Source organism: Oncorhynchus clarkii, chromosome 29 (assembly GCF_045791955.1).
Source record: "Oncorhynchus clarkii lewisi isolate Uvic-CL-2024 chromosome 29, UVic_Ocla_1.0, whole genome shotgun sequence".
NCBI lineage: Eukaryota > Metazoa > Chordata > Actinopteri > Salmoniformes > Salmonidae > Oncorhynchus > Oncorhynchus clarkii.
This window is the reverse complement of record NC_092175.1, coordinates 41,004,257-41,029,256: the sequence shown is the minus strand read 5'-3', so window position 1 is coordinate 41,029,256 and position 25,000 is coordinate 41,004,257. Positions and strand designations below refer to the sequence as shown.

The 25,000-nt window shown below is 40.7% G+C and overlaps 2 protein-coding genes across 6 annotated transcripts in view; one reads left to right on the top strand and one right to left on the bottom strand.

Moving 5' to 3' along the window:
* Window positions 1-25,000, bottom strand: part of LOC139388601 (regulatory factor X-associated protein) — a 1,150,577-nt gene that overhangs the window by 731,876 nt on the left and 393,701 nt on the right. The gene's annotated exons all lie outside the window — the stretch shown is intronic.
* LOC139388098 (periostin, osteoblast specific factor a) overlaps window positions 1-25,000 on the top strand; it is an 84,685-nt gene that overhangs the window by 13,551 nt on the left and 46,134 nt on the right. For all 5 annotated transcript variants that reach the window (XM_071134666.1, XM_071134665.1, XM_071134664.1 and 2 more), the window contains exons 3-8: window positions 8,483-8,547; window positions 13,806-13,963; window positions 14,164-14,328; window positions 15,494-15,640; window positions 17,354-17,495; window positions 23,959-24,171. In XM_071134666.1, the coding sequence (XP_070990767.1) occupies window positions 8,483-8,547; window positions 13,806-13,963; window positions 14,164-14,328; window positions 15,494-15,640; window positions 17,354-17,495; window positions 23,959-24,171 (890 nt within the window). The remainder of the gene's footprint in view (window positions 1-8,482; window positions 8,548-13,805; window positions 13,964-14,163; window positions 14,329-15,493; window positions 15,641-17,353; window positions 17,496-23,958; window positions 24,172-25,000) is intronic.

Sequence of the window (25,000 nt, the reverse complement as noted above, 5' to 3'; positions counted from 1 at the left end):
GTGGGAACATTGTTCAGCACCTCTGGAGGAAATCTGTCCAGCTGTGGTATCTGAGCTGGTTGTGTGGTGTGGTTTAGAGATGAGGAAAGAGTGTATGTTGGGGGTTTAGTGTGTGCGTGTCTGTGTGTTTGATTGTGTGTGTGTCTGTGGTTGCGTGCGTGCGTGCGTGTGTGTGTTTGTCTTTGTCTGCTTGTCTGTTTCAGTCTATTATGGATAATAAAACATAATTGCTGTGTTTGGATGTGATGAGAGGGTGTGAGTGATTTATGATAGTATGTTTGCTTCTTAACATTGAGATCAAGACAGAGAGAGATACGATGATAGATAGAAGAAGAGAGAGAGACAGAGAAAGAGAGACAGAGACAGAGAGAGAGAGACAGAGAGAGAGGGAGAGAGAGAGAGACAGAGAGAGAGAGACAGAGAGAGACAGAGAGAGAGAGAGAGAGAGAGAGACAGAGAGAGAGAGACAGAGAAAGAGAGACAGAGAAAGAGAGACAGACAGACAGAGAGAGAGAGACAGAGAGAGAGAGAGAGAGAGAGAGAGAGAGACAGTGAGAGAGAGAGAGAGAGAGAGAGAGAGAGAGAGAGAGAGAGAGAGAGAGAGAGAGAAAGAGAGAGAGAGAGAGAGAGAGAGAGAGAGAGAGAGAGAGAGAGAGAGACAGAGAGACAGACAGACAGACACATTACATTCTAAAGTAACTTAAAGACAGTAGTAGCATAAGTTGTGGTGACCATTACTGGTACAGCTTTAGCCATAAATCTGTCTTGGGGTCACCAACTCAGTAACCACACCAGACACTGTATTATACTAACCACAGCTTCCATGGCCTCCAGAGCTCAATAATCCGTACCACACCACAGCAGGCCCCATTTCCTCAGTCCGGATGTACTTAATAAAAGGTTTATTCATGTCTTAAAACGCCTCAGTATATCCACTTACTTAATTGAAGCCAACGATACTCGATATATTCAAAAGGGGTCTGTTAGCATACACCGGAGCTAGTGGGTGATGGTTGTGTGACTGTTCAGCAAAGCCAATTGCTGGTGCTTTGACATAACCATGGGTTCCGTAAGGGTTTCAGGTCGGTACTACGACATGCTGGAGAAACCTTACACACAGCGTGCGAATCAACAGATCTTGGGGCGTTATGCAGCGGTCAGATTCCATTGTAAAACGTTTCATTTGTTGCAAAACGTTACGCCAGACGGGAAAAGTTTTTGGATAAAAAAAGAATAAAAATAGAGTGTTTACTATTGTACGCATTCAGGTAGGTCCCTCCTTGTCTGGTTCCGTTTGCTTCCTAGACTAAACGGTAAAGTATTTTTGCAACAGATGAGCAGAATCAGGCGGAATGCGGTACTCGCTGAGCAATGGGTTCAATACTAGTCAGTTACAAAACATCTATTACCTGACATCTGTTACCTGACATCTATTACCTGACATCTATTACCTGACATCTATTACCTGACATCTGTTACCTGACATTACCTGACATCTATTACCTGACATCTAATACCTGACATCTAATACCTGACATCTATTACCTGACATCTATTACCTGACATCTATTACCTGACATCTAATACCTGACATCTATTACCTGACATCTGTTACCTGACATCTATTACCTGACATCTATTACCTGACATCTATTACCTGACATCTGTTACCTGACATTACCTGACATCTATTACCTGACATCTATTACCTGACATCTAATACCTGACATCTATTACCTGACATCCATTACCTGACATCTATTACCTGACATCTAATACCTGACATCTAATACCTGACATCTATTACCTGACATCTATTACCTGACATCTATTACCTGACATCTAATACCTGACATCTATTACCTGACATCTGTTACCTGACATCTATTACCTGACATCTATTACCTGACATCTATTACCTGACATCTGTTACCTGACATTACCTGACATCTATTACCTGACATCTAACACCTGACATCTAATACCTGACATCTATTACCTGACATCTATTACCTGACATCTATTACCTGACATCTAATACCTGACATCTATTACCTGACATCTGTTACCTGACATCTATTACCTGACATCTATTACCTGACATCTATTACCTGACATCTGTTACCTGATATTACCTGACATCTATTACCTGACATCTATTACCTGACATCTATTACCTGACATCTATTACCTGACATCTATTACCTGACATCTGTTACCTGCCATCTATTACCTGACATCTATTACCTGACATCTATTACCTGACATTACCTGACATCTATTACCTGACATCTATTACCTGACATCTATTACCTGACATTACCTGACATCTATTACCTGACATCTGTTACCTGACATCTATTACCTGACATCTATTACCTGACATCTGTTCCCTGACATCTATTACCTGACATCTATTACCTGACATCTAATACCTGACATCTGTTACCTGACATCTATTACCTGACATCTATTACCTGACATCTATTACCTGACATCTGTTACCTGACATCTATTACCTTACTTTACCTGACATCTATTACCTGACATCTATTACCTGACATCTGTTACCTGACATCTATTACCTGACATCTATTACCTGACATCTAATACCTGACATCTATTACCTGACATTACCTGACATCTATTACCTGACATCTATTACCTGACATCTATTACCTGACATCTGTTACCTGACATCTATTACCTGACATCTATTACCTGACATCTATTACCTGACATCTATTACCTGACATTACCTGACATCTATTACCTGACATCTAATACCTGACATCTATTACCTGACATTACCTGACATCTATTACCTGACATCTATTACCTGACATCTGTTACCTGACATCTATTACCTGACATCTATTACCTGACATCTATTACCTGACATTACCTGACAGTGTCATTTTATTTCCATTAGCTAGATTACAGAGTGAAACAAATTAATTTATTCGTTTCTTCAGTACAGCAACTGATTATACAAAGCGTACATTCTCCTTTTCTCACTAAATTTCACTTTAAGCGCCATTCTTTGGATACCTATTTTATATCCATTAGTCATATAACACTTTGTCCTTGTTAGCTATTCTTCATTCATCGGTCAAAGACTGCCCTTGTTAGTCTGTAATGACAGTGAAGACTCTATTCATTGGTTGAGTTGCTCTAAGTGGAGAGCTTAATGCCTTCATTTCCTTAGTTGACCTACCTAGCAGGGTCACACACACATGCACACGCACACACACACACACACACACACACACACACACACACACACACACACACACACACACACACACACACACACACACACACACACACACACACACACACACACACACACACACACCACACAGCTAGCAGGGTTCATCTGGTAACAATTATAGAAACAAAGAGAATCACTGAGAGTTTATTACAGACGTAGACAGTGGGTTACTGACACTCTAGAGGGGGTTTCAGCCATATGTAGACAGTGGGTTACTGACACTCTAGAGGGGGTTTCAGCCATATGTAGACAGTGGGTTACTGACACTCTAGAGGGGGTTTCAGCCATATGTAGACAGTGGGTTATAAACACCCTAGAGGGGGTTTCAGCCATACGTAGACAGTGGGTTACTGACACTCTAGAGGGGTTTTCAGCCATATGTAGACAGTGGGTTACTGACACCCTAGAGGGGGATTCAGCCATACCTAAACAGTGGGTTACTGACACTCTAGAGGGGGTTTCAGCCATATGTAGACAGTGGGTTATAAACACCCTAGAGGGGGTTTCAGCCATATGTAGACAGTGGGTTATAAACACCCTAGAGGGGGTTTCAGCCATATGTAGACAGTGGGTTACTAACACCCTAGAGGGGGTTTCAGCCATATGTAGACAGTGGGTTACTGACACCCTAGAGGGGGTTTCAGCCATATGTAGACAGTGGGTTACTAACACCCTAGAGGGGGTTTCAGCCATATGTAGACAGTGGGTTACTGACACCCTAGAGGGGGTTTCAGCCATATGTAGACAGTGGGTTACTGACACCCTAGAGGGGGTTTCAGCCATATGTAGACAGTGGGTTACTGACACCCTAGAGGGGGTTTCAGCCATATGTAGACAGTGGGTTACTGACACCCTATAGGGGGTTTCAGCCATATGTAGACAGTGGGTTACTGACACCCTAGAGGGGGTTTCAGCCATACGTAAACAGTGGGTTACTGACACCCTAGAGGGGGTTTCAGCCATATGTAGACAGTGGGTTACTGACACCCTAGAGGGGGTTTCAGCCATATGTAGACAGTGGGTTACTGACACCCTAGAGGGGGTTTCAGCCATATGTAGACAGTGGGTTACTAACACCCTAGAGGGGGTTTAAGCCATATGTAGACAGTGGGTTACTGACACCCTAGAGGGGGTTTCAGCCATATGTAGACAGTGGGTTATAAACACCCTAGAGGGGTTTTCAGCCATATGTAGACAGTGGGTTACTAACACCCTAGGGGGGTTTCAGCCATACATGGACAGTGGGTTACTGACACCCTAGAGGGGTTTTCAGCCATATGTAGACAGTGGGTTATAAACACCCTAGAGTGGGTTTCAGCCATATGTAGACAGTGGGTTATAAACACCCTAGAGGGGGTTTCAGCCATATGTAGACAGTGGGTTATAAACACCCTAGAGGGGGTTTCAGCCATATGTAGACAGTGGGTTACTGACACCCTAGAGGGGGTTTCAGCCATATGTAGACAGTGGGTTACTGACACCCTAGAGGGGGTTTCAGCCATATGTAGACAGTGGGTTACTGACACCCTAGAGGGGGTTTCAGCCATATGTAGACAGTGGGTTACTAACACCCTAGAGGGGGTTTCAGCCATATGTAGACAGTGGGTTACTGACACCCTAGAGGGGGTTTCAGCCATATGTAGACAGTGGGTTATAAACACCCTAGAGGGGTTTTCAGCCATATGTAGACAGTGGGTTACTAACACCCTAGGGGGGTTTCAGCCATACATGGACAGTGGGTTACTGACACCCTAGAGGGGTTTTCAGCCATATGTAGACAGTGGGTTACTAACACCCTAGGGGGGTTTCAGCCATACGTAGACAGTTGGTTTCTGACACCCTAGAGGGGGTTTCAGCCATACATGGACAGTGGGTTATAAACACCCTAGAGGGGTTTTCAGCCATACGTAAACAGTGGGTTACTAACACCCTAGAGGGGGTTTCAGCCATACGTAGACAGTGGGTTATAAACACCCTAGAGGGGGTTTCAGCCATATGTAGACAGTTGGTTGCTAACACTTTAGAGGGGTTTCAGCCATACGTTAGTAATACAGGTTTTTCTTGTAAAAGAGATTTCATCTCAATGACTTGTCTAAGGTTACATTTCTAAAACACATACTGGTATTTCAGTTATTTATCAATATTATTGACAATATGTGTATTATTATTTATCAGAGGGCCAAATGGTTCTGTTTTCTAAACCAGTGAGCCAATCAAATCAGCTACTGCAAGGAGAGAGTTCCAAGGAGATTTGTTTGTTATAGACAGCAGACTCTGGGTCGTTGAAACAAGAGGAAGGAAGAGTAAGAGTATGGCCGTGGATTGAGGTGACTGATACTTGTTTAACAATGAACTGGAACTCATCTGGCATGGGCACAGGACTAGATGTTTCAGATCTGATGTTCTACAGTGGTCTGTTATTAATCAGATGATCTGGTGTTCTACAGTGTTCTGTTATTAATCAGATGATCTGGTGTTCTACAGTGTTCTGTTATTAATCAGATGTTCTGGTGTTCTACAGTGTTCTGTTATTAATCAGATGATCTGGTGTTCTACAGTGTTCTGTTATTAATCAGATGTTCTGGTGTTCTATAGTGTTCTGTTATTAATCAGATGTTTCTGTTCTGGTGTTCTACAGTGTTCTGTTATTAATCAGATGTTCTGGTGTTCTACAGTGTTCTGTTATTAATCAGATGTTTCTGTTCTGGTGTTCTACAGTGTTCTGTTATTAATCAGATGTTCTGGTGTTCTACAGTGTTCTGTTATTAATCAGATGATCTGGTGTTCTACAGTGTTCTGTTATTAATCAGATGATCTGGTGTTCTACAGTGCTCTGTTATTAATCAGATGTCCTGGTGTTCTACAGTGTTCTGTTATTAATCAGATGTTTCTGTTCTGGTGTTCTACAGTGTTCTGTTATTAATCAGATGACCTGGTGTTCTACAGTGTTCTGTTATTAATCAGATGTTCTGGTGTTCTACAGTGTTCTGTTATTAATCAGATGTTCTGGTGTTCTACATTGTTCTGTTATTAATCAGATGTTCCGGTGTTCTACAGTGTTCTGTTATTAATCAGATGTTCTGGTGTTCTGTTATTAATCAGATGTTCTGGTGTTCTACAGTGTTCTGTTATTAATCAGATGTTCTGGTGTTCTACAGTGTTCTGTTATTAATCAGATGTTCTGGTGTTCTACAGTGTTCTGTTATTAATCAGATGTTCTGGTGTTCTACAGTGTTCTGTTATTAATCAGATGTTCTGGTGTTCTACAGTGTTCTGTTATTATTCAGATGTTTCTGTTCTGGTGTTCTGCAGTGTTCTGCTCACAGAACAGGACGAGTGCTGAAGCGTGTGGCGTTTAAAACTTGTCTGTCCTCGGTTGCAACACTCAGTACTGAGTTCCAAACTGCCTCTGGAAGCAATGCCAGCACAATAATTGTTTGTCGGGAGCTTCATGAAATGGATTTCCATGGCCGAGCAGCAGCACACAAGCCTAAGTATCACCATGCACAATGCCAAGAGTCTGCTGGAGTGGTGTAAACCGAGCCGCCATTGGACTCAGGAGCAGTGGAACCGCAGTATCTGGAGTGATAAATCACGCTTCACCATCTGGCAGTTTGGCGGACGAATTTGGGTTTGGCAGAAGCCAGGAGAACGCTACCTGCCCCGGTGTAACGTCTGGTGTAGGAGGAATCATGGACTGTGACAGTTGTTCAGGGTTCAGCCTCTTAGCTCCAGTGAAACAAAATCTTAGCGCTACAGCATACAATTACATTCCAGACGATTCTGTGCGTACAACTTTGTGGCAACAGTTTGGGGAAGGCCCTTTCCTGTTTCAGCTTGACTGGGCTGCAGAGCCCTGACCTCAACCCCATTGAACACCTTTGCAATGAATTGGAACACCGACTGCGAGCCAGGCCTAATCACCCAACATTAGTGCCCGACCTCACTAATACTCTTGTGGCTGAATGGAAGCAAGTCCCCGCAGCAAAGTTCCAACATCTAGTGGAAAGCCTTCCCAGAAGAGTGGAGGCTGTTATAGCAGCAATGTTCCAACATCTAGTGGAAAGCCTTCCCAGAAGAGTGGAGGCTGTTATAACAGCAATGTACCAACATCTAGTGGAAAGCCTTCCCAGAAGAGTGGAGGCTGTTTCAGTAGCAAAGAGGCGACCAGGTGTCCACATACTTTTGGTTATGTATTGTGTGTGTGTGTGTGTGTGTGTGTGTGTGTGTGTGTGTGTGTGTGTGTGTGTGTGTGTGTGTGTGTGTGTGTGTGTGTGTGTGTGTGTGTGTGTGTGTGTGTGTGTGTGTGTGTGTGTGTGTGTGTGTGTGTGATGTAAGGCACTCTGTAAGAGGCTGACTAATGTTTCGGGATAAACGGGGCAATTAGCTTTGATCTTACACACAAACACACACACACACACACACACACACACACACACTGACAGAGTGTGAAAACCTGCCAATCCATGGGAGGCAATTTTAGGAGTCAGCAACATAAATGAGGCAAATAATATTTCTAAACACAATTGGCAATCACTCGAGTTTATCCGTTCTGACAAAGTTACTTTCATGCATTGAACTATAATATTTATTGGTCCATCATCTGTTCAAGCTCCGTAGTCATAGTTTGGAAATCAATCCGATACAGTTTCCAATACTGATCTTATTATCTCTTTATACCACAGCATTGTTGAACACTTGTTTATGATTGGACAAGGACAAACAAAGACGATGAACAAGATCCCTGGAGAGATGATACACTTCCCAGATCATAATTGTTAGCTCATTTGTCCATGGGAAAATATCCCATTTAGAAGAATAATTATCTTCTTTTATACATCAATAGTGTCTTGGTTTGTGCAATAAGTCCCATAATTCATACAAGATGGGTGACATACTTCGTTCCAAAGCCCATTCAGCTCCAATTCAGCTTAAATTGAGGAGTTATTTGGTTGTTTCACTTTGTGTAGTCCGCCAATGTTGTCTTTAATAATTATAGTGTGTTCTACTTTTCTATTTCTGAGGCTGACGCCATAGTGCTTGTAATGGTGTTGTTTGATGTCTTCTTCCTCTCTTTCTGCTTCCAAACTCTTTACCATGTTGTTTTGATTTGGCCAGTGTAATGACTAGGCTTAACTTTCATACGGACGGACGACTTCTCTCTGTTATCTTATCATGTAGCTAATTTCTGTCTTGTCTTTTCTCCAGGGTGGTTCTGTATGAGTGCTGTCCTGGCTACATGAAGCTGGAAGGCATGAAAGGATGCCCTGCAGGTAAGTGTCTACCAGGGGCGGACTGGCCATCTGGCATTTCGGGCGAATGCCAGATGGGCTGGTCCATTTTTTTGTCTAGTGGGCCTGTCTTGAGTTTCTTGCGCAACATGATCATTATCAGGCTAATAATGGGGGGCCTCAAGTGTGGGAAAAAAATGGTCTGGTTTGTCAGAAATGCCTGAGCCGATTTCTGGTCCCAGTTCGCCCCTGGTGTGTACTCTCATGGACTTTAATCAAAGCTCCTAAATGTCCTAAATATCCTCACACTCCCATTTCCCACCTCCATCTGTTACCCTCATCCCCAACACACTCCCACTTCCGACTTCTATCTGTCACCCTCATCCCCAACACACTCCCACTTCCCACCTCCATCTGTCACCCTCATCCCCAACACACTCCCACTTCCTACCTCCATTTGTCACCCTCATCCCCAACACACTCCCACTTCCCACCTCCATCTGTTACCCTCATCCCCAACACACTCCCACTTCCTACCTCCATCTGTCACCCTCATCCCCAACACACTCCAACGTCCCACCTCTTTCACCCTATCATGCATCTTACCTCTATAACGCTATAGTAGCTCTACAGCAACTGTAATAACTATACAGCAACTACTATAACTCTATCATGACCATAATGACTCTGTAACTATAATACCTCTATAGCAACTAAAATAACTATATACTGTAGCTCTATTAAAAACTCTATAGCTGCTATAATAACTATATAACTATAAAAACCCTATAGCCACTATAAAAACTATATAGCCACTATATTAACTCTATAGACACTATTTTATTTATTTATGTTATTTATTCACCTTTATTTAACCAGATAGGCTAGTTGAGGCTAGTACACATGGAATAAACAAAACATACAGTCAATAATACAGTAGAACAAAAGAAAACAAAAAGTCTATATACAGTGAGTGCAAATGAGGTAAGTTAAGGAAATAAATAGGCCATGGTGGCGAAGTAATTACAATATGGCAATTAAACACTGGAATGGTAGATGTGCAAATGATGGATGTGCAAGTAGAGATACTGGGGTGCAAAGGAGCAAGATAAATAATTAAATAAACTATGGGGATGAGGTAGATAGATGGGCTGTTTACAGATGGGCTATGTACAGGTGATCTGTGAGCTGCTCTGACAGCTGGTTCTTAAAGCTAGTGAGGGAGATATGAGTCTCCAGCTTCAGAGATTTTTGCAGTTCGTTCCAGTCATTGGCAGCAGAGAACTGGAAGGAAAGACGACCAAAGGAGGAATTGGCTTTGGGGGTGACCAGAGAGATATACCTGCTGGAGCGCGTGCTACGAGTGGGTGCTGCTATGGTGACCAGCGAGCTGAGATAAGGGGGGACTTTACCTAGCAGAGACTTGTAGATGACCTGGAGCAAGTGGGTTTGGCGATGAGAATGAAGCTAGGGCCAACCAACGAGAGCGTACAGGTCGCAATGGTGGGTAGTGTATGGGGCTTTGGTGACAAAATGGCACTGTGATAGACTGCATCCAGTTTGTTGAGTAGAGTGTTGGATGCTATTTTATAGATGACATCACCGAAGTCGAGGATCGGTAGGATGGTCAGTTTTACAAGGGTATGTTTGGCAGCATGAGTGAAGGATGCTTTGTTGCGATATAGAAAGCAGATTCTAGATTTAATTTTGGATTGGAGATGCTTAATGTGAGTCTGGAAGGAGAGTTTACAGTCTAACCAGAAACCTAGGTATTTGTAGTTGTCCACGTATTCGTGTAGTTATTCCACGTAAGTCAGAGCCGTCCAGAGTAGTGATGCTGGTCGAGCGGGTGCAGGCAGCGATTGGTTAAAGAGCATGCATTTAGTTTTACTAGCGTTTAAGAGCAGTTGGAGGCCACGGAAGGAGAGTTGCATGTCATTGAAGCTCGTCTGCAGGTTAGTTAACACAGTGTCCAAAGAGTTTTTATATATAGTTATAATAACTATATTACTCTATAAAAACTCTATAGCCATCATAATAACTATATAGCAACTTTAATACCTCAATAGTGGCTATAAAAAACGATTATAATAACTCTATAGCAACTTTAATGAATATATAGCCACTATAATAACTACGTAGCCACCACAATTACTATATAACTATAAAAACTCTATAGCCACTATAAAAACTATATAACTCTATGATAACTATATAGCCACTATAAAACTCTATAGCCACTATAATAACTACATAACTCTATAAAAACTCTATAACCACTGTAATAACTATAGAGCCACTGTAATAACTATAAAGCCATTTTAATAACTATATAACTCTATAAAACTCTATAGCCATTGTAATAACTATATAACTCTGTGATAACTGTATAGCCAATATAAAACTCTATAGACATTGTAATAACTATTTAACTATATAAAAACTCTATAGCAATTGTAATAACTGTATAACTCTATAATAACTCTATAGCCATTGTAATAACTATATAACTCTATATAAAACTCTATAGCCATTGTAATAACTATATAACTCTATAATAACTCTATAGCCATTGTAATAACTATATAACTCTATATAAAACTCTATAGCCATTGTAATAACTATATAACTCTATAATAACTCTATAGCCATTGTAATAACTATATAACTCTATATAAAACTCTATAGCCATTGTAATAACTATATAACTCTATAATAACTCTATAGCATTGTAATAACTATATAACTCTATAAAAACTATATAACTCTATAATAACTATATAGCCAATATAAAACTCTATAGCCACTATAATAACTATAGAGCCACTGTAATAACTATAGAGCCACTGTAATAACTATATAACTCTATAAAAACTCTATAGCCACTGTAATAACTATAGAGCCACTGTAATAACTATATAACTCTATAAAAACTCTATAGCCACTGTAATAACTATAGAGCCACTGTAATAACTATATAACTCCATAATAACTCTATTGCCACTATGATAACTATATAACTCTATAAAACTATATAGCCACTATAATAACTATATAGCCACTATAATAACTATATAACCCTATAAAAACTCTAAAGCCACTATAAAAACTCTATAGCCATTGTAATAACTATATAACTCTATAATAACCATATAGCCAATATAAAACTCTATAGCCACTATAATAACTACATAACTCTATAAAAACTCTATAGCCACTGTAACAACTATAGAGCCACTGTAATAACTATAGAGCCACTGTAATAACTATATAACTCTATAAAAACTATATACCCACTATAAAAACTCTATAGCCACTGTAATAACTATATAACTCTATAAAAACTATATAACTCTATAAAAACTATATAGCCAATATAAAACTCTATAGCCACTATAATAACTACATAACTCTATAAAAACTCTATAGCCACTGTAACAACTATATAACTCTATAATAACTATATTGCCACTATGATAACTCTATAGCCATTGTAATAACTATATAACTCTATAATAACTCTATAGCCATTGTAATAACTATATAACTCTATAAAAACTCTATAGCCACTGTAACAACTATATAACTCTATAATAACTCTATAGCCATTGTAATAACTATATAACTCTATAATAACTATATAGCCAATATAAAAACTCTATAGCCACTGTAATAACTATATAGCCACAAAAATAACGATATAGCAACTCTTATAAATATATGACAACTATAATAACTGTAAAGCGACTATAATAACTATATTCCTACTCTACAATAACTATAACTCTATAATAACCATACAGTGCCGATAATAACTCTATAGTGACTAAGATAACTCTATAATAACTCTATAATAACTCTATAGTGACTAAGATAACTCTATAATAACTCTATAATAACTATATAGTGACTGAGATAACTCTATAATAACTCTATAATAACTCTATAGTGCCTAGGATAACTCTACAATAACTATATAATAACGCTATAGTGACTACGATAACCATATAAGAACTCTATAATAACTCTATAGTGACTAAGATAACTCTATAATAACTATGGTAACTCTAACTCTATAATAACTTAAACTCATAATAACTCTATCTCTATTAATAACTATACAATGACTATAATAACTCTATTGAAACTATAGTAAATCCATAAAAACTCTACAGCGACTATAATAACTCCATAGCGACTATAATAACTCTATAGTGACTATAATAACTATATAGCAACTATAATAACTCTAAATCTATGATAACTCTACAGTGACTATAATAACTCTAACTCCATAATAACTCTAACTCTATAATAACAATAGTGACTATAATAACTCTAACTCTATAACAACTATAACACTATAATAACTCTACAGCGACTATAATAACTCTACAGCGACTATAATAACTATACAGCGACTATAATAACTCTACAGCGACTATAATAACTCTACAGTGACTATAATAACTATACAGCGACTATAATAACTCTACAGCGACTATAATAACTATACAGCGACTATAATAACTATACAGCGACTATAATAACTCTACAGCGAATATAATAACTCTACAGCGACTATAATAACTATACAGCGACTATAATAACTATACAGCGACTATAATAACTATACAGCGACTATAATAACTCTACAGCGACTATAATAACTCTACAGCGATTATACCAACTCTAACTCTATAATAACTCTATAACTCTATAATAACTCTATAACTCTATAACTCTATAATAACTCTGTAACTCTATAATAACTCTAACTCTATAATAACTCTAACTCTATAATAACTCTATAACTCTATAACTCTATAATAACTCTATAATAACTCTATAATAACTCTATACCTCTACAATATCCATATAATAACTATATAACTCTATAATAACTATATAACTCTATAATACCTCTAACTCTATAATATCTCTAACTCTATAATAACTCTATAACTCTATAATAACTCTATAATAACTCTATAATAACTATATCTCTATAATAACTCTATAACTCTATAACTCTATAATAACTCTATAAATCTATAATAACTCTATAACTCTATAATAACTCTATAACTCTAACTCTATAATAAAATATTATCTTCCCTCTGCTTTCCCATTTAACAAAGAAATCAAAAGATTGGTAGACAATATTGTTGACTGTGACTGCATCCACAGTGGCTCATAAACCTATGGCACTTTGGACCTGGTGAAGGTGAGGATGTCCCAGGACTTCAAAAACTTTGTAGCCTAAGCACTATCTTCTGTCTCCCCTCTCTCCCCTACAGTGGCTCCTATAGACCATGTGTATGGCACATTGGGCCTGGTGAAGGCTAGTACCACACAGGAGTATTCTGACCTTTCTAAGCTGAGGGAGGAGATCGAAGGGAAGGGATCATTCACCATGTTCACCCCAAGCAACGAAGCCTGGGACCTGCTGCAACCTGTAAGTCGCAGTAACTGAAGTCAGTCACTCAATCATTCAGTCAGTAGTTCGTCATTTGCTATTTATTTTTGTAAGTTAGTTTGTTTGTTAATTTGTTCATTCGTTGGTTAATTTGTATGTTTCAGATTAAGCTGCTTAGACAGTTATAGCTCTGCTCTCTCTCTCTCGCGCTAACTCTCTCCTGTTCCTCCCATCACCAGGAGGTGCGTAGTGCCTTGGTGAGCAATGTGAACGTCGAACTGTACAACGCCCTGCACTACCACATGGTCAACCGGCGCATGCTAACGAAAGATCTGAAGAACGACAAGTATATCACCTCCATGTACAACAACATGGGACTCTACATCAATCACTACTCCAATGGGGTACGTAGTAAACCTCTAACTCAAATGAATTCAAAATCAAGTCACATCAAATGTAATTTGTCACATGCTTCGTAAACAACAGGTGTAGACTAAGAGTGAAATACTTACTTACGGGCCCTTTTCCAACAATGCAGAGAGGCATAATAGAAAAGTTAAACACTGATACACGGGGTACCAGTACTGAGTCAATGTGCAGGGGAACGAGGTAGTTGAGGTAGATATGTACTCTGTAAAAATATATATATATATATATATTGTTTTTAACCCCCTAAGGTCGATGAAATCGAATTAGCATAATAAAAAAATCCCCATAAAAATCTGTCAGTTTAATATAACTTACTGGTAGCCAGTCACCTGTATGAAATAAAAGGTACCATTTAAAAAAGGTGCAGTATGTTACCGTAAAGTAATTTACGGTAAGAAATACTTGTACTTACCTTTTAGGCACCGTTGTTTTACGGCAATTTACAGGTACCTGAACTGCTAAAAATATCCTGTAATATTACGGTACACTACAGGCTACTGGTTGGCGTGAAAATACGGTTTACCTGTAAAATTGGGTGTCATTCTGACTGTTTGTAAATTACACATCTCAATATACTGCACTAACATGCCTAGGATATTACATCAAAATTACAACACATTACACATGGGATCATAACACACATCATCAATACAGGCACATACAATATCATGGCATCATAATTAATATTTTTATGTGTGGTTATTGTTTTTGTTTTTTTGAGAAACTACATTTTCTTCTCTGCATCTCTGCTAAAATCCAGGTAAAAGATTGAAATGAATGTGAGTCTTATTCAGTACTTATTGACTGGTTCAGTCAGTGTGCCCCCTCTGCAAAATACAGCTGGCAGGTCTTTTTCATAAATAATTGCGATAAAACATTAGCTTAAAAATGAAGTTTAGTAATTCATTTAGCATCAGATTTTTTTTTTTACAGGACAAATCTGAAGGGGAAAATTCCCTAGGTGCTCTTATCGCTAGACTGTTGGCCTAGTTGTATTTATTCTGTCAACCCCTACCTAGCCCTAAATCACAGGCATGTTTATTTTACCTCACATCAATCACTTTATATCATTGTTATTTTCAGAGGATGAATGATTCAATGAATCATGGCAATTAACCAATCACCTCTTTTCCTCTGCAGATCGTCACAGTGAACTGTGCCAGGATTATCCATGGTAACCAGGTGGCGACCAATGGGGTGGTCCATGTCATCGACCGTGTCATCACCGCTGTAGGCAACACTATCAAGGATATCCTGGAGGTCAACGAAGACCTCTCCTCCTTCAGCGTACGTACCTGACTGTAATCTGACCTCTCCTCCTTCAGCATGCATAACTGACTGTAATCTGACCTCTCCTCCTTCAGCATGCATAACTGACTGTAATCTGACCTCCCCTCCTTCAGCATGCATACCTGACTGTAATCTGACCTCTCCTCCTTCAGCATGCATAACTGACTGTAATCTGTCTCCCCTCCTTCAGCATGCATAACTGACTGTAATCTGACCTCCCCTCCTTCAGCATGCATACCTGACTGTAATCTGACCTCTCCTCCTTCAGCATGCATACCTGACTGTAATCTGTCTCTCCTCCTTCAGCATGCATACCTGACTGTAATCTGACCTCCCCTCCTTCAAAATGCATACCTGACTGTAATATGTATCCCTCCTTCAGCATGCATACCTGACTGTAATCTGTCTCCCTCCTTCAGCATGCATACCTGACTGTAATCTGTCTCTCCTCCTTCAGCATGCATACCTGACTGTAATCTGACCTCCCCTCCTTCAGCATGCATACCTGACTGTAATCTGATCTCCCCTCCTTCAGCATGCATACCTGACTGTAATCTGTCTCCCTCCTTCAGCATGCATACCTGACTGTAATCTGTCTCCCTCCTTCAGCATGCATACCTGACTGTAATCTGTCTCTCCTCCTTCAGCATGCATACCTGACTGTAATCTGACCTCCCCTCCTTCAGCATGCATACCTGACTGTAATCTGTCTCTCCTCCTTCAGCATGCATACCTGACTGTAATCTGACCTCCCCTCCTTCAAAATGCATACCTGACTGTAATCTGACTACCCGTCTTCAGCATGCATACCTGACTGTAATCTGACCTCTCCACCTTCAGCATGCATACCTGACTGTAATCTGACCTCCCCTCTTTCAGCATGCATACCTGACTGTAATCTGACATCCCCTCCTTCAGCATGCATACCTGACTGTAATCTGACTACCCGTCTTCAGCATGCATACCTGACTGTAATCTGACCTCTCCACCTTCAGCATGCATACCTGACTGTAATCTGTCTCCCTCCTTCAGCATGCATACCTGACTGTAATCTGTCTCTCCTCCTTCAGCATGCATACCTGATAGTAATCTCTTACTGTAACGTGACCACAATATGACAGTGGCTAGTATCAATCTGACCAGATAGGTTTTCTACCTTCACTAACACTTCACGAAAATATTAGAATTGGGATTGCGGTGAAAACGCAGCTGGAATGTCTGAGATGGGATGGGGAAGCTGTTGTAGCATTAGAAGTGGTGATAGTATTAGAAGGAGTACAGTACTAAGTCTCCTGTCCCTACATTACTCATCTCATATGTATACGTATATACTGTACTCTATATCATCTACTGCATCTTTATGTAATACATGTATCACTAGCCACTTTAAACTATGCCACTTTGTTTACATACTCATCTCATATGTATATACTGTAATCGATACCATCTACTGCATCTTGCCTATGCTGTTCTGTACCATCACTCATTCATATATCTTTATGTGCATATTCTTTATCCCCTTACACTTGTGTCTATAAGGTAGTAGTTTTGGAATTGTTAGTTAGATTACTTGTTGGTTATTACTGCATTGTCGGAACTAGAAGCACAAGCATTTCGCTACACTCGCATTAACATCTGCTAACCATGTGTATGTGACAAATAACATTTGATTTGATTTGATTTGATTTTGATTTTGTCCTCTCCCTTTAGGCTGTAGCCTTGGCCTCAGGGGTGATGGATAAAATGGGCCAGCCAGGTCACTTCACCCTGTTTGCTCCCACCAACGAGGCCATGGAGAACCTCGGGGCCAGCTTCCTGGAACGCATCATGGGAGACAAGGAAGTCATCGGAGGTAGCCAATAAAAATACCAATAACCACTCACCTACAGTACCTTCGGAACGTATTCACAACCCATTCCTTTTTCCATATTTTGTTACGTTAAAGCCTTATTCTAAAATTGAAAAAAACATGTACAAATCATCAGCAATCTACACACAATACCCCAAAATGACAAATGGATAGAAATGCTTGCACATTTATTAAAACCTTATTCAAACCGATGGAGTCACTGGGACTCTGTACCGGGGGTCATGATTTGAGTTGTGTAATAGCTAGAAAATGTTGAGTAATGCATCCAATATAATTTCCCAGTGTGCCTTGCTTTTTTGAGTGAGTTGTAGAGATTTTACCCATGCCTGTAGTTGTTAGTGACAAAGACATGGTTGTTAAATTATTATAATTTTTTTCAGTCATATGGAAGTGAGTTCCTATGTGAATGTTGTCATCATAATTAAACTCTTTATGGCAACATATCTCATAAGCTTTACCCTAACTCAGTGGCCTGAAAGTCATGGTTTACAGGCCTCATCGGGTCTGCAAGTAAAGTTGAAAAATTCCGATAACTTTACCCAAATTCCCAGATAAAAAAAATTAACAATCCTGGTTGAGGGATTTTCCCCCAAAAAGATTTCTAGAAAACCTGGGAAATGTACTGAATCTTGACACCCTACCTGCAAGTTACATTATGCCGGCTTGCAAATTGATTAGTAATTCCTATTGGAATTCAGCCATAGTTTAATCACCCTAAAACCTGTATTCACAGTGACTGCTAGGGTTAGGAGGAGAACACACAAGATCCCCAGAGACACACACAGGAGCACACACAAGATCCCCAGAGACACACACAGGAACACACACACAGGAGCACACACAGGAGCACACACAGGAGCACACACAGACAGGAGCCCTCACAGGAGCACACATATGAGCCCTCACAGAAGCACACACAGGAGCACACACAGGAGCACACACAGGAGCACACACAGACAGGAGCCCTACAGGAGCACACACAGGAGCACACACAGGAGCACACACAGACAGGAGCCCTCACAGGAGCACACATAGGAGCGCACACTCACACGTCTGTGCTGGTTGCTCAGTCACTGGTTAGCCAGCGCTAACTGTTAGCATGTAGTGCCTTTGTGGTGTCCCTATACAGATTGCCAGATCACTGTGTAAACACACACACGCACACACACACACACACACACACACACACACAAACACACACACACACACACACACACACACACACACACACACACACACACACACACGCGCGCGCGCGCGCACACACACGCACAAACTTACCACATCAGCCTTAGATTCTTAGACAGTTTCGCAAACAATGATGCTAACCACAGACGGGTGGGCAAGCTGTCCAAAGTCAAGAAGGGCTGGAGCCTGTCTTTCTCTGTCCGCGTCCCAAATGGAAACCCTTATTACCTATATAGTGCACTACTTATGACCATAAATCATAGGGCTCTGATCAAACGAAGTGCACTATATAGAAAACAGGGTGTCATTGGGGAGTGCATCTCTCTCTCTCTCTCTCTGACTACAAAAACGGGGTGTCCCATGAAGTGCATCTCTCTCTCTCTCTCTCTCTGACTATGTCAGCAACGTGGTGTGTGTTGGGTAACAGCCATAATGTCCTCATTGCTCTGTGAGGTCTGTGGGTTTATCAGGATTGTTAGGCCTGTAATAGAGACTGGTTCTGCTAGTCTCAGTGCCAGCTCTCCCCAGACAGATGGGGTGCATCCCAATTGGTGTCCTATCCCCTATATACAGTAGAGCCCATCAGGCTTTGGTCTAAAGTAGTGCACTATATATAGGGATTAGGGTGCCATAGGGCTCTGGTCTAAAGTAGTGCACTATATAGGGAATAGGGTGCCATAGGGCTCTGGTCTAAAGTAGTGCACTATTTTTTTTTATTTTTATTTTACCTTTATTTAACCAGGCAAGTCAGTTAAGAACAAATTCTTATTTTCAATGACGGCCTGGGAACAGTGGGTTAACTGCCTGTTCAGGGGCAGAACGACAGATTTGTACCTTGTCAGCTCGGGGGTTTGAACTCGCAACCTTCCGGTTACTAGTCCAACGCTCTAACCACTAGGCTACCCTGCCGCCCCGGGAATAGGGTGCCATAGGGCCCTGGTCTAAAGTAGTAGTAGAGGACTCTTAGATCATGGACACATTTCAGCTTGTCACATTCACTCACACTGTGATGTGAGAGGCTGACTCGCCGACACTTTGGTGTGTGTGTGTGTGTGTGTGTGTGTGTGTGTGTGTGTGTGTGTGTGTGTGTGTGTGTGTGTGTGTGTGTGTGTGTGTGTGTGTGTGTGTGTGTGTGTGTGTGTGTGTGTGTGTGTGTGTGTGTGTGTGTGTGTGTGTGTGTGTGTGTGTGTGTGTGCAGATCATGAGGTGTAGCATAGTTGAAAAATAACCTGCTAATTTAGCAAATTTTTTGCACTGCCTTTTCATTGCTGTCAGCTCCATCCAACTAGCAAAACACCACGAGTCCCCTAGTGAACTCAGACAGACTGTTCCTTTGAGATCTGATCAGCAGCAGAGATCACAGCTCCCAGACAATAATAGGGTCGCCAGGACCTACAGGTCGTAAGCCATCAGGCGACGGCCCCATTCCAATCTGAGTATCAGAGGGAAGGGATGTGGGGAAGATACTGGTTTTCAGGATTGGAATGGAATCAGCTCCATAGGAAGAATAAGATCCAGGCTGGCCACACTGACATTCTATTTATCTCTCTCTGTCTCTCTGTCTCTCTCTCTCTCTGTCTCTTTCTCTCTCTCTCATTCTCTCTCTCTCTGTGTCTCTCTCTCAATTCAATTCAATTCAATTCAAGGGCTTTATTGGCATGGGAAACATGTGTTAACATTGCCAAAGCAAGTGAGGTAGATAATATATAAAGTGAAATAAACAATAAAAATTAACAGTAAACATTACACATACAGGAGTTTCAAAACAATAAAGACATTACAAATGTCATATTATATATATACAGTGTTTAAACAATGTACAAATGGTTAAAGGACACAAGATAAAATAAATAAGCATAAATATGGGTTGTATTTACAATGGTGTTTGTTCTTCACTGGTTGCCCTTTTCTTGTGACAACAGGTCACAAATCTTGCTGCTGTGATGGCACACTGTGGAATTTCACCCAGTAGATATGGGAGTTTATCAAAATTGGGTTTGTTTTCGAATTCTTTGTGGATCTGTGTAATCTGAGGGAAATATGTCTCTCTAATATGGTCATACATTGGGCAGGAGGTTAGGAAGGGCAGCTCAGTTTCCACCTCATTTTGTGGGCAGTGAGCACATAGCCTGTCTTCTCTTGAGAGCCATGTCTGCCTACGGCGGCCTTTCTCAATAGCAAGGCTATGCTCACTGAGTCTGTACATAGTCAAAGCTTTCCTTAATTTTGGGTCAGTCACAGTGGTCAGGTATTCTGCCGCTGTGTACTCTCTGTGTAGGGTCTCTCTCTCTCTCTCTCTCTCTCTCTCTCTCTGTCTCTCTCTGTCTCTATGTCTCTCTGTCTCTCTCTGTCTCTCTGTCTCTCTCTCTCTCTCTCTCTCTGTCTCTCTCTGTCTCTCTGTCTCTCTGTCTCTCTCTCTCTCTCTCTCTCTCCTCTCTCTCTGTTTCTCTCTCTCTGTTTCTCTCTCTATTTCTCTCTCTCCTCTCTCTTCTCTCTCCTCTCTACCCTTCCCTCTCTCCTCTCTCTTCTCTCTCTTCTCTCCTCGCTCACCTCTATCTCTCCTCTCTCTCTCTCTCTCTCTCTCTCTCTCTCTCTCTCTCTCTCTCTCTGTTTCTCTCTCTCTCTCTCTCTTTCTCTCTCTCTCTCTCTCTGTTTCTCTCTCTCCTCTCTCTTCTCTCTCCTCTCTACCCTTCCCTCTCTCTCTCTCTCTCCTCTCTCTCTCTCTCTCTCTCCTCTCTCTCTCTCTCTCTCTCTCTCTCTCTCTCTCTCTCTGTCTCTCTCTCTCCTCTCTCTCTCTCCTCTCTCTCTCTCTCCTCTCTCTCTGTTTCTCTCTCTCTCTCTCTCTTTCTCTCTTTCTCTTTCTGTCTCCATCTCTTTCTATTTGTCTCTCTCTCTCTCTCTCTCTCTCTCTCTCTCTCTCTCTCTCTGTCTCTCTCTCTCCACTCTCTCTCTCTCTCTCTCTCTCTCTCTCTCTCTCTCTCTCTCTCTCAAACAATCCCATATTTATTGTTAGAGCTGAGAGAAACAAGAGCATATGATATCACCTTGTGGAACAACCAACCAACCACTGGCCAAACAGAACGTCCTGAACAGACTTACTGTCCTGGGCCAGTATTTTCACACAGTCACAGTGTGCTGTCCTGTCCTGTCCTGTCCTGTCCTGTCCTGTCCTGTCCAACAGGTCTTAAAAAGGCCTGTCAACATTTTCAAGCTATTACAACTCAAAGCACGACCCCCTACAGTGTCCCAGTGACTCTATCGGTTTCAATAAGAACTACACATTCACTTTAAATAACTGTAAAGGTTGAGTTGAGTTTCTAATGATCAATTAGCCTTTTAAAATGATAAACTTGGATTAGCTAACACAACGTGCCATTGGAACACAGGAGTGATGGTTGCTGACAATGGGCCTCTGTACTCCTATGTAGATGTTCCATTAAATATCAGCCATTTCCAGCTACAATAATCATTTACAACATTAACAATGTCTACACTGTATTTCTGATCAATTTCATGTTATTTTAATGGACAAAAATGTGCTTTTCTTTCAAAAACAAGGACTTTCTAAGTGATCCCAAACGTTTGAACAGTAGTGTGTGTATATATATATATATATATATATATATACATATATTATAATGATTTACTTGAATTTTTTAAGGTATATTACTAACAACAACACATAAAATTTGCCCAAGGGATCCGTGGAACAAGTCTAGAGGGTGTAATACACTACAATAAAATATGATTAATCTCCAATGTATGTTGTTAATCCTGGGCAACAATGGGCCTGGGAGGCTCACAGGGATATTGTTTTCCACATTACTCCACGAATTATACATTGTTTCACTGTAATTGAAGCTTTAAAACAGTTTTATTTCTGCCTCATAAAAAATGAGAATTACAGGATATGTGACTCAGCACCTGGATTCTGTCTTATGTAGCAAAATGTGATTTAAAAAAAACAAATTTTGCAATAGATAAAAGTAGAGACTCAGAGCTACAAAATGGGATATCATACACTACAGTTGAGGAACAATGGGGAAGTAATTCTGCTTTGAAAGATGATGAGCTTGTTAACACTCTTTTAAGACAATTGCCCTTGAATGTTTTGGTATCTACTGAAGGTCTCTCTTCGTCTACACCCGTTCAACATTGTTCACACCCTCTTAAGCTTTATCCCCCACCCATCTCCTTGCGTTCAGAGCGCACACTTGACCCTCTGGCCGATGATTTGTTTACCTCTGGATAACATGAAAACAGTCTAACCAGCCCTGCTGGCAACAATTTCATTACACTTTTTTGCAGACGTTTCCTGACACCGTCCATATTCAACGGGTGTTGTACACACGTCACTTAACTTTGGCTAACGAGCCAGCCAGCTAATCTTATCTAGATTAACAACAATGCCTAACATTAGGCTCTAACTAGAAAAGTAAACAGCTCTGGGAAATGAATAACAAAGTCTGCTAGGGAGCCAGCCAGCTAACACTAGCTAGCTAGTTAACAATACACTTTAGCTTAAGACAGGTAGCTAGCCAGCTAGGTAAACAATGAACCTAGCTAGGTAAACAATGTACCTAGCTAGGTAAACAACGAATCCAGCCAGGGAAGCAATGAACCTAACTAGGTAAACAATGTACCTAGGTAGGTAAACAATGAACCTAGCTAGGTAAACAACATTTAAGATCACACACGTTACGTAACGTTAGCTAACGAGCCAGCCAGCTAACTTTAGCTGGTTAAACAACAACCACAACAGAAGTGTGTTATTAAAGCACACAAAAGTTCACATTTTGATCCCAAAAAAAGGTTTTTACGTTCAAGCGACTCTCCTGTGAAGTCGTGAATTGCAACATACACGTAGTTTCCTGTTTCCTGGTCACACATTAGCTTTAAAGCTGCAACAACAACACAAATCTCTCACATGGCAAAATGTGTAGAATTGCAGGATATTAGCTTGAAAACATTTTCTCTGATGCCAAGAAGAGGGCCTTTAAAATGTTCCTTCCCAAAGTCCGAGACTTGTTTTGTCCGGCCATGCACTGCCAAAGGCATATTAAAACTCCTTGTATGCTATTTTTTTTTATCTCACTTGTGTTCTGATTATGAGGTAGTCCCTGCTATATGTAATATCACAAAGAGTGTCCTTGACCTCAAAAAGTTATAACACTATTCCGCCTTTCCACCTCTCCTCTCCTCTCCTCTCCTCTCCTCTCCTCTCCTCTCCTACTCCTACTCCCTCTCTCTCCCATAGCCCTGGTGAACTACCACCTGTTAAACAGTGTGCAGTGCTCTGAGGCCATCATGGCTGGGTCTGTGTATGAGACAGTGGAGGGCAGCACCATTGAGATCGGCTGTGACGGAGACAGCCTGACGGTCAACGGGATCAAGATGGTCCTGAAAAAAGACATTGTCACCTCCAACGGAGTCATCCACCTCATCGACAAGGTCCTCATACCTGACTCAGGTAAGATCTTATTCCCATGATGATAACCTTTAAACCCATGTAGTAGGACTTCATGGTGAGACACTGAAAGAGATTCCACAAACGTTGCCTAATTTAAAAGCCAACCCCTTAACTCAATTAATCAATCAATCAATCAAACGTATTTAATAAAGACCTTTTTACATCAGTAGTTCTCTGTCACAAACTGCTTTACAGATACTCAGCCTAAAGCCCCAAAGAGCAAGGAAAGCAATGATGCAGAGTTACAAAAAAAAGTCCCTAGAAGGCAGGAACCTAGGAAGAAACCTAGAGAGGAACCAGACTCTGAGGAGTGGCTAGTCCCTCTTCTGTCTGTAGCATAAGTAATTTCTCTTGGATATGAATGGATTTGTTTACATCCCTGTTAGTGAGCATTTTTCCTTTGCCAAGATAACCTATCCACCTGACAGGTGTGGCATATTAAGAAAATGATTCAACAGCTTGATCCTTACACAGGTGCACCTTGTGCTGGGGACTATAAAAGGCCACTCTAAATTTGCAGTTTTGTCACACAACACAATGCCACAGAGTTTTGAGGGGGCGTGCAATTGACATGCTGACTGTAGGAATGTCCTCCGGAGCTGTTGCCAGAGAATCGTCTGAAACCAGCCACCCGGACATCTGATGAAACTGAGGAGTATTTCTGTCTGTAATAAAGCCCTTTTGTGGGAAAAACTCATTCTGATTGGCTGGGCCTGGCTCCCAAGTGGGTGGACCTATGACATCCCAGGCCCTCCATGGCTGCGCCCAGTCATGTGAAATCCATAGATTAGGGTCTAATAAATCCATTTCAATTGACTGATTTCCTTAT